Below are 9,720 nucleotides of genomic sequence, written 5' to 3'. Positions count from 1 at the left end.
CACGCGGCGGTTTAAAGTTCGCTCCCGCGGGCGGGGCCGCGGCGCGGCGCGCCATTGGCGGGGCGCGGCTCATTTGCATTGACGCCAGCGCGGGCCGGAGGTCAGCGCCGGCGGCTGCTTTTATTGGCTCCGCCGCGCCGCTGTCAAGCGCGGGGGCAGCGCGGGCGGGGAGGAGGGGGGGGGGCGGGAGGGTTGGGGAGGGGACGGGCGGCTCTGGGCGGGAGGGGGGGGGGGAGCGCCGCCGCATCGCTACAACCAACGGCGGGTGCGGAGCCGGAGGAGGCACTTCCCTGCTGCGAGGGACGCCGGCCCCACGGCCCCGGGAATTAGGGCTGTCGCCGCTGCCGCGCTTATCCGTGGAGATGGGACGCTAGGATCGCTTTCTGCTACTTCTCGCTCTTCTTTTTTTTTCTTTCTTTTTTTTTTTTTTTCTTTTTGATTTTCTTATTATTTCATTTTTAATTGTTTCCTCGCCTCGTTCTGCCGCCCCACGCCTTCCCCCCAACATGGAGGCCCTTTGATGCCTCCGCGGGCCGCCCCCGCCGCCCCGGCCCGGCCGCTGAGCGTTGAGCTCCGGATGCCGCTGCGGCGGGCGGGACGCAGCTTTCTGCCTCCGGCCACCGCGAATGTCACCGCCGCGGCGTGAGGGGCGCGCGGGGCGCCGGGGCGGCTCTCGCCCCTCGCCGTCGTTCCGGTGATCGTTTCGGCCGCCCCGAGCGCAGCGCGGCGCCCAGCGGGACCCGGCGGACGCAGCGCCGTTGGCGGGGAGCGCGGAAGACGCAGAGGGGAGCGGCCCCCCCCCCCACCCCGGCCCGGGTTAATCGGTAACGCTGTGCGAACTCAGGTGGAAAATGCGCCGTGCTCCGGACTGAGAGGGAGGAACGGTGCCGTGTCTCCGGCTGCGCTGAGCCGACGAGACGCCGAGCTGTGCGTGCGGTTGGGGCTCGCGTTTTTGTGACCTCCCCCATCGACCCCCCTCTTTTTTTTTTTTTTCCTCTTTTTTTTTTTTTTTTTTATATATTTTTTCCTTACCCCCAGAAGGAAAGCGAAGCTAAGCTTTCAGATGGCTTAGGAAAATCCCTAACACCCTGTGACACCATGACGCCGGCCCGCTGCTGACCGCCCCCCGCCCGCTGCCGGGCCGCCGTCACCGCGGAGCCGCGCCCGGGGCCGAGGAGCGCAGAGCCGATCCCGGCGGTGCGGAGGGACCGATGGCAGCGACCCGGCGGGGAGCCGAGCCGCGGGACTCGGCCCGTTAGCAAATCCAGGCGGGGGGAACGTACCAACGTGAAGGAGAGAGAGAGAGAGAGATACGCGTATATATATCTCATATATATACAATTGAGAAGTGTTCCCCAGGTGGCCACAAAGCATGGGCTGTGCTCCAAGCATCCACATCTCTGACAGCAGAGTGGTCTATCACAGTAGCAAAGAGTCCGAGGAGTGCCATTCCCCTCACCAGACCAACACCACCATGTCTCAGCAGCAGCAAGGCAACCCCGTCCCGGGATTATTCATTAAATCCTCCAACACATCCACTTATAAAGTGAGGACTAATTCCTCTAAGAAAGACAAGAGGGAGAACAGCCAGAGCATGGAGGCAGAGACCCAGACCAGCAGATCCAGTTTTAAGGTAAAGGGGTGCGGACCACAAGCGCCGTTGCTCCCACTGAAGTCCCATGTTGCGGGGCAGCTCATTCTGCTGGACCTGTCAGCATTTGTTTAAAACTCATCAGCCCCGCAAACGGCTCTCGTGCTGTTCTGTGCCATGCTGGGCTCTGCGGGCCGGGGAGTGGATGCTGTGGGTGCCTCACAGCTACCAGGCCTGGGGCTCACCTCGGTGCTGGGGCGGGCTGCTGGGCGGAGAGGGGCTTCAGGTTGTGTGCCGGGTGCTCTTTACACCAACAACTTGTTGACCTTGTCTGTTGCTGCAAGTAGTGTGTTGTTGTTCTTAATTCTTTTTTTTTTTTTTTTTTTTTTTTTTTTTGAGTACCTTTTTGTGTGTGTTCTTTCCTGTAGGGATGCAGCATCAGCCCTGTAAGAAATCAGCAGGCACATAGTGAAAAAAATTGCATTTCAATTTCATGGCTGTATTTTAGAGTGTTCATAGTGCAGTGCTTGCTCATCTGTCTCCATTCCATTGGTGCACCATTGCTTTATGTGTTATACTTCTATTCCTGATGCTGCTGGCTTTGAATATTCCGTATTTTCTCTTCTTGGGGGGAGCTGTCTCCATTTCTCCAAAGTAAATTATTGCAAATGTCAAAGGAAAGTGTAGCACCCCAGGGATGTTGTATAACATGGCTGATCTGCCCTGGGCTGCTGTGATAAGTGCTGAGATACGCACGCTGTCAATAGGAGATAGGGGCTGGAAGTGCAGCAGGAGCTCACACAATGTCAAGTGCTTTGCACACACAGAGAGACCAACAGTTTGTAGCTTCCTCGGGAATTTTATGTGCTCAGGAGGAGTATTGGCCCAAAACAATTTTTGTCTGTGCTGTGGGGTATTTTCTTCAATTGTTTTCCTCCAGATTTACTAAGTTCAGTTCATAGAAGTTTTAAAAAAAGCTATGGGAAATGGGAAGAGGTTATGTGAAGTTGAGTTAAAGGAGGAATGAACGGCCAGCACACGAAGGTCGGCCGCGTCAGAGGAACCTCAGGTTTTGTGTAACGCCGTGCAGGAAGCGGAGCGGGATGGCTCTGCTCACACGCGGTGCTCGTGCTTGTGTGGCACACTGTGTGGTAGCTCTGCTCACAGCCCTGACCGTTGTTTTACCAGCTTTATTCTTAATCGTGATTATAACTGCGCCTGACAGAAACTGAGCGACAAAAATATTCTTATATTTTATATTGTGTGATTTTGTCTTTGTGCTTGGTGGGGGGGGGAATAAACAACTCCAAGATCTTCTTCTAGAAGCCTGTGCATGGGAAGAGGTCTTAATTGTGTTAGAATTTTGTTGTTTTTGTTGGCACTTTGTACCAGCCCTTGTTACTTGGTTTAGATAACCCAGCCAGGTGCTGTGTGTTTGACTGGGGCTCCTTGCACACTGTGATCTCACTGACAGCTATTCTGATTTTCATCACTCAGTGGTTTTCTGCCCTTCTCATTGCTCTGAGCACGTTGCTTGGGTTTTGGGAAGTGAGAATGGAATTCTGTTTGTGGTCAGTTGAGTACAAAATCTGATTGAAACATCCCTTCTGCATAATTTTTACCTGTAAAATCCTGCTCTTCAGAGATACAAGGCAGCACAGTACTTCATTCTCTGCTTTTGTTGTTAAGTGTGTTTATCACAATCAGATTTATGGACTTACAGTCTGTACTGTGCTGGAGTGTAACCATGTTATTGCAGATGTCGTGCTGCAGAGAGCTACGTTTGACAGCAGCTTTCACAATACAGTGCTGATGTTTGAAGCCAGGAGGGTCATAGGGCAGCGCTGGGCACTTCTGGAGTTAAAGGAATTTTTGGTTTGAGAAGGAACTGAGAGAATTTGGGCGCTGCTGCATAGAGCACACAGTGTGTTGTGGCACCTGGGGTACCTCATCCTAACTGCAGATGCTGCATTCCTAATCTAAAATGTCTAATCAGCATTTGTGTGAATGGCCAGTAACCTGCCTGAATGCTTTCTCCCGTTGTTTCGTGGCACTTTAATTTATTTCTTTCTCACTCTTGTGTTACTACGCTCAAATTAAAGCCAAGGAAGTCGTAGATGAGAGCTAAGAACAGAACTTGATTCATGTGTAAATCTCATGTTGTCACTTAAGCTGACAACAGCATGAATTTAAAATAAGTGTAATAGGTAATACAGTGACTTTTATTGCATTGGTTTAGTAGCAATAGTGCACGTGTCAAAAGAAGAAATAACCCACAGTGATTGTAAAATGGCCTTATTTATATTGCTCATTAGCCCCCAGACTTATTCTGGTTTTATGGTTATGTCTTGTTAAATCTTTGTACTGTTCAGATAGCAGCGGATCATTTGCCAGGGTGTGTAGTGTGAGTGTTGTGTGATTGCATTGATTTACAACCTGTAGCTAAAAAATTGCCTGCTGTTTTCTAATAAGGAGGAGCCTAAATTTATCCATAGTAAACATGCAGTAAACTCCTGAACGCGCCATGCGCAGAGATCAATGCCGCAAGAGCAGCTCCCCGTATATATGAATGTGGCAATAGTGTGTGATAAATGGAGAAGCCTTTATAATAAAATGTTTGGTCCTGGTGCCTGCATGTCCCTCTTTAATTAGTAATTTCATATGTGGCTTTCATTTGAAAATTTATGAGCAGCTTGGAAGCAGTGCTGTATGTGAATGGTGAACCAGCCATGAAACCCTTCCCTTAGTTTTCAGTGCACAGACTGCACGGCTTGAACTCTGTACTTTTCCCAGTGGAAGATGAGCAAGATTTACACAGTAATAGCACTGTTGCAAAGGAGAGGTTTACTGATTTTTATTTTTTTCTTCCAGCTCTAGAAGTCTGAAGATTGTGAGTTCAAAATTGTGACAGCTTTTTTGTATATATCATTATGACTTGTTTCTTCAGACTGCTGTGAACCTGAGTTTGTATTAAGGGTGCTTAGCTGTACACAGATCCGCTTAAACACTTTCCAAGTAATAGCTCTGTTAACATATAGTACAGGTAAGGACTGGCACGGTGTAAGGGCCTCATGGGCATGTGTTTAAAACTGGCTTGGGAGTCTGTGAGCCTGTGCTGTCCAACAACATGTGTCAGTGTCACTCTTCCACAGTGCATGGCTGCACACTGCGGTGCATACGGCGCATTTATTTTGCCCCCAGTCTTTTATGTATGTGATTTCCTTCCTTTTCTCTTGTGTAGCTCTCCCTGTCATGTAAATTTAACTCAGAAGTGCGTGCTTGAGTGCAACGGGATCGGAGAGTAAACCCATACTTCCTTTATTGTAAATTCACAGTTGCCGTAAGCCAGCAGGACTAGATCTGCCATAGCCTTTTGATTGATCAGCTGGTGTGGGGCACCCGCTTACACCCATGGTGCCACAGCACCAAGTTTTCTTTGTTCAAAACCTGCAAAATTGTGGGTTTACAGTCACTGCAAAGCAGTGGTTGTGTAATTCTGCGTTCAGGAGGACGTATGCTGACTTGTACTTTCAGTGCTGAAATGGATCTCACTTCGGCGTTTAGCAGCACACTATTTAGTCTCTTAAGCCATCTGTTCTTTTCCTGCCTGTCTGGCGATTCCTTCCCCTTGCACCATATCAGCTCTCCCTCCTTTGAAACTCCCACACGCTCCGTCCCTGCTTTCAGCAAGGCCACCCGACCCTCCCGACCCTCCCTGTTCCCACTGAAGCTGTCCTCAACCATTTCCCCGACAAACCTCCCAGCACCGTCTCCCTCCCACTTCCACTGACGTCAGCCCTCCCGTGCAGAGATCCTTGCTCCGCCGCGAGGATCCTTCCCACGCTGCCGTACGCTGGCTGTGCTCAGCCCCACGGCTCCAGGCTCCCAGGCTGACGGTCGCGGTGCTTTTAATTTCAAGGCACGAACCCTTTTCTCCAGGGAATGGGGATGTCGAATTTGTAAATTATACAAAGTGAACTGATGGAGCGACGTGAACTTTCCATATTCGCGTCTGGGTTATTTTTTTATCTTCACCTTTTAATTTCCTGTTGTTTGTAATGTCAACTGTAAAAGAACTGGAAATCACTCGCAGAGTGTATCTCACCTCTGTGAAAGTAGCCAAAGACATGCTTTTGATTTTTAAACCATTATTACTAGATCCCTCCTGGTCATGCAAAACATCAGCAAAATGTGCTGCTGCACCTGAGGGCACTTCCCTGTGTGAGTGAGATGAGCCAGATTAGAGCCTGCATTTTTGCAGTTCTTACTGTTGGTGCGAGCTCTGCTGAGTCTTCTTTCAGCTATAAATTCTTGCTAGTCACAAAGCACTGCTTTCTCTCTGGCCTTGCTACATCCCTTTCCTGGTTTTGCCAAGCTTAAGCTTTAAGTTGTCTGCAACCAAATGTGTTGGCAGATTAAATATTAAAAACACATTTATTTCTATGGTTCTAGTTATTTGTCTCGCTGTATTGCACCTTTCATAGAGCTGACATGGAAGTAAAGTCCATCCTCAGTGAGAAATTTTCATGTTGGATGTACTTATAAGATGGGCAGAAGAACGAGAGGTGCTGCAATTAGCAGTTCTCCATCCCTTCCCACATTTCCGGTGTTAGACATGGTGTGAAACGGCACTGCAAGGGACCAGCATGGCCTTACCATTTAATGTGCCAGCCAGGCACTGAAGTTATTCCACTTTTTGAGCAGCTAGAATGCTGACTGACTTTCAGATAAGTCCTCAAAGAGGAAATATGTATTTAGGGATACAGACAATTGAAGCTCTTATTAGCTTGCTACAAAAAAGTGAAAGAAAAGCAAATCTGATAATGAGCAGCTTGCCCTCAGGGTGAAGCTGTTTCAATGGAAGCTTTGCATAAGTCAGGGTTGTGTCGGGGGACCCTACATGCACCTGCACACCTAGGAGAACAGTTTAGTACTGTGTTCTGGTTGGGTTGTGTGTATGGATGCAATGTACCACATTGCAAACAGCTTTAGCAGCCGTGGTTGGAGCTAAATCCTTGCAGAGATGTTTTCAGAATTGCACGTAAAATGTGATTTTACATCCAGAGTGCAATTTGTGGTGTGAATTGCATTCGGTGCTGTGAATGTGAGGCTCATTAATTCACTGGCATTTCAGTACGAACTTGCTCGGCCCTCTGACACTGTACTCATTGCTGTCAGCCCATCGGGTAGAATAATTAGGTATCTTCATTTAACCATAATTTAAATTGGCATGGGACGACAAGATGCAAATTGAATAGCTTTAATGTGCATGTCGTGCTGAATAGTTTGATTGCTCAAAGTCAGATTTTAAGCTTTCAAAGGCACAGAGAAAGTGATGTCAAAGCCCCCATTTGTCAAAGATTTCGGCATCCAGCCACTTTTACCTTCCTTCTTAAAATCTCTGCTAAGGTCAGAATGCAACAAACAACATTGACATATTCACTGTGAGACTAAATAGTGCAGGCTCTAATTTGTACGTTCTTCCAGACCACCCCCTTTTACTCTGGGCTGAATTGTTGGCCTCAGATCAAACTCCAAAGCCCTTTTCTCCTCTTCCTTGTAAAATCTGTAAATATGTCTCTGTACATAATGTAAGGAGCTTCACATCCTACAAAGCAGCGCCCACATGTTTCACTGGAAAGGGTGAGGGCTGAAACCTACTTTTCTGACATGGAAATGTGTTGAAATGCATTATTGGTTTTACTTTTTTGGTCAGAATAGAAATTAATCCTTTTGCTAAGTAATGTTGAACAGATTTGAGTTGTGTCTGTTTCTGTATCAGAAATGAGGATTCACTCCTTTTTCCAAAAGCAGAATTAGCTTACACTTTGGAAGTTGCACAGAAAACTTGGAATGTAGTATGTTGTGTGTACTTGGAAAGATCAAACCTTTTCAAGCAAGAAGTGTTTTTCTCTATGAAACAAACTTGCAAAACTCCACAAACAGATTTCTGACTACAGCTTTGCGAAGGGAAAAATGGTAAGCCTTGAAATCTTCTCACTGTTAGATCTCCCAGTTTCCTAAGTAAATCCATGCAAAGAAAACACAGAATCACTGGGCTAATACGAAAGAATGACATCCTCTGCTTCCCATTGTTTTTAACTCTGAGTTAGCGGCGACCTTTAGCTTCCTACTGGGATGCAGTGGAAACTTGTAGGCGCCACGTTACTTCAAGTTACACATTTACCATAGTTTTTTGTCTTTAAGCTTGAGGTTCTGCTATGTCTGATACAAACTGGCCAGACAAATAGCCTCAGTAAGTAAACCTTCTGTACTGAGATGAAGCTTAGGCAGGTGTGTGTATGGCTTACTTAAAGCACAGCAAAAGCCCTGTGATCTGCACTGACCATGATCTTGCTGTATTCTGTGATTTGCTTCATCACACAGTCGCTGTGCCTCACTCATGCTGATATCACAGCTGCATCTCTTCTGATGCTTACATGTAGAACTCTGCAGCAGTAGTTTGAATCTCAAGTTTTGAAATACGTACCTGTTGTGTGGTAGGTAGGTAGGTCAGGATTTGTGATCAGCCTAGCAGGCTGTTTGCAGCTGTGTATTTCTTTTTCTTTGGAATACTCTGTCTGCTGTTTTAGTTTTTAAGGTTTTTTGTTTTTTTGGTGAGAAATTCCTCAAATGGCCGACAACAACCACACCTACTACTTTGGTAAGTTGAAGCAGAAGTGACTTACCCTGTACACTCATTTACTGGCTGATAAAATCACGCTGTCCCACTAGCTGTGACTTAGTAATCAATGTCCCAGGGCCAGGAGAAGGATCCAGGGGTCCAGAGGTACCAGCATTCAAAGCTCTGCCATGCCAAATATGGATGGTACTGGGACTGCTAGCAAGATATCTGTGCTTTCTTTTTCAAAATAAAGAGAATTATTATTTTCACATACCAAAGAGGTTTATTGGGGGGTGAAATTCAGACTGAAATTACAGTCCTTCAGCCCCATTAAGCTCTGTGGTCTCAAGAGGTGTACCTGTGGCAGGACTTGGACAGCTCTATTTACCTTCCACTGTTGTAGAAAATAGCTCCCTGTTGGATATGAGATTTGGAAATAAAAATAGTGGCAATAATACTTGCATTAAGGGCGGAGTTGTTTTCTGTCATCCCAGTTGGTATAGCTCTGCTAGGCAAGTTCTTGGCTGTACTGAAGCTAATGGAAAAGTGACAGTTTAAGAACAACCAGAATTTGGTCTCTGGTCCGTAAATAAAACTTACCTGGATTCTGAAGTGCAACCAGCGTATGTGCCCTTATGTCTGCGTACCATGTTTTATGGTTGCTTAATCTGACACTAATGCAGAAAAGCTACCAATAACAGATACTATTAACTGCTTAATGATGAGAGGAATAGGATAGAAACAAAATATTTTTTTTCACAGCTTCGTATAGCAGTGAGGGCTGTTATCAAGCAGTAGCGATGTAAAGAACATAAATTGCTGTGGTTCCAGGTCATAAAGCAAGTCTGTGAGTCTATTGCTGATCTTGAGAGTGCTGGCTGTCAAAGTTAAAATGGAATTTCTAGGCGTTCAGAAAGATATTTTTTTCTGTATTTTTGTATCTGTGTTGTTGCCGAGTTCTGTCTGAAGTATCCTGGGACGAGTTGGTTGCCAGGTGTTTTCTAGTTGCAGATGATTGCTCTGGGAACTCTGCTGCAGCCAAGGCTAGAGATACGGAGCTGGAGGCAGAAGAAGGCTGCTGGCGGTTATCGCGTGTCTCTGTGGATGAGTTGTTGTATGTTTCTGCTTGCATGCTTGATCTTAATTCTATGTCACGGAAGATCAAGGCCACCATGTACCCGGGAACAGAGGAGCTGCTCTGAGACCAAATCATGTCCATGTAACGCAGTGCTTTGCTCTGCCCACAGTCAGCAGAATGTGCTTTGGAGAAAGATGCAAGAATCTATTTAAAGTTACAAAAACGAGAAGAGTTTCTGACGTTCCTCTTCGGAACTGAGCCTGGACATGCTGATTTACTTCTCCTTTCTAACAATTCTGGCATGTAGTATGGTACTTGTATTTCAATTTTATCTCCTTAAGACTTTGTTGCTAAGCTGATAACTGCAATTAAAAATTTGTACTCTTGAATGGAATTTATAAATGGTGGAATGACTTCCAAAGCCCA

The 9,720-nt window shown here is 46.7% G+C and overlaps 1 protein-coding gene across 1 annotated transcript in view; it reads left to right on the top strand.

Moving 5' to 3' along the window:
• Positions 1–1,372: 1,372 nt before the first annotated feature.
• PDE8A (phosphodiesterase 8A) overlaps positions 1,373–9,720 on the top strand; it is a gene marked incomplete at both ends in the record, with an annotated part of 107,481 nt that continues 99,133 nt past the window's right edge. The window contains one exon of the mRNA XM_079541019.1: positions 1,373–1,633. Coding sequence (XP_079397145.1) covers positions 1,373–1,633 — 261 coding nt within the window. The remainder of the gene's footprint in view (positions 1,634–9,720) is intronic.

Source organism: Tetrao urogallus (genome assembly GCF_951394365.1).
Source record: "Tetrao urogallus genome assembly, chromosome: 11".
NCBI classification, from domain to species: domain Eukaryota; kingdom Metazoa; phylum Chordata; class Aves; order Galliformes; family Phasianidae; genus Tetrao; species Tetrao urogallus.
The sequence above is the reverse complement of the archived record's forward strand: the minus strand, read 5'-3'. Positions and strand labels throughout refer to the sequence as shown.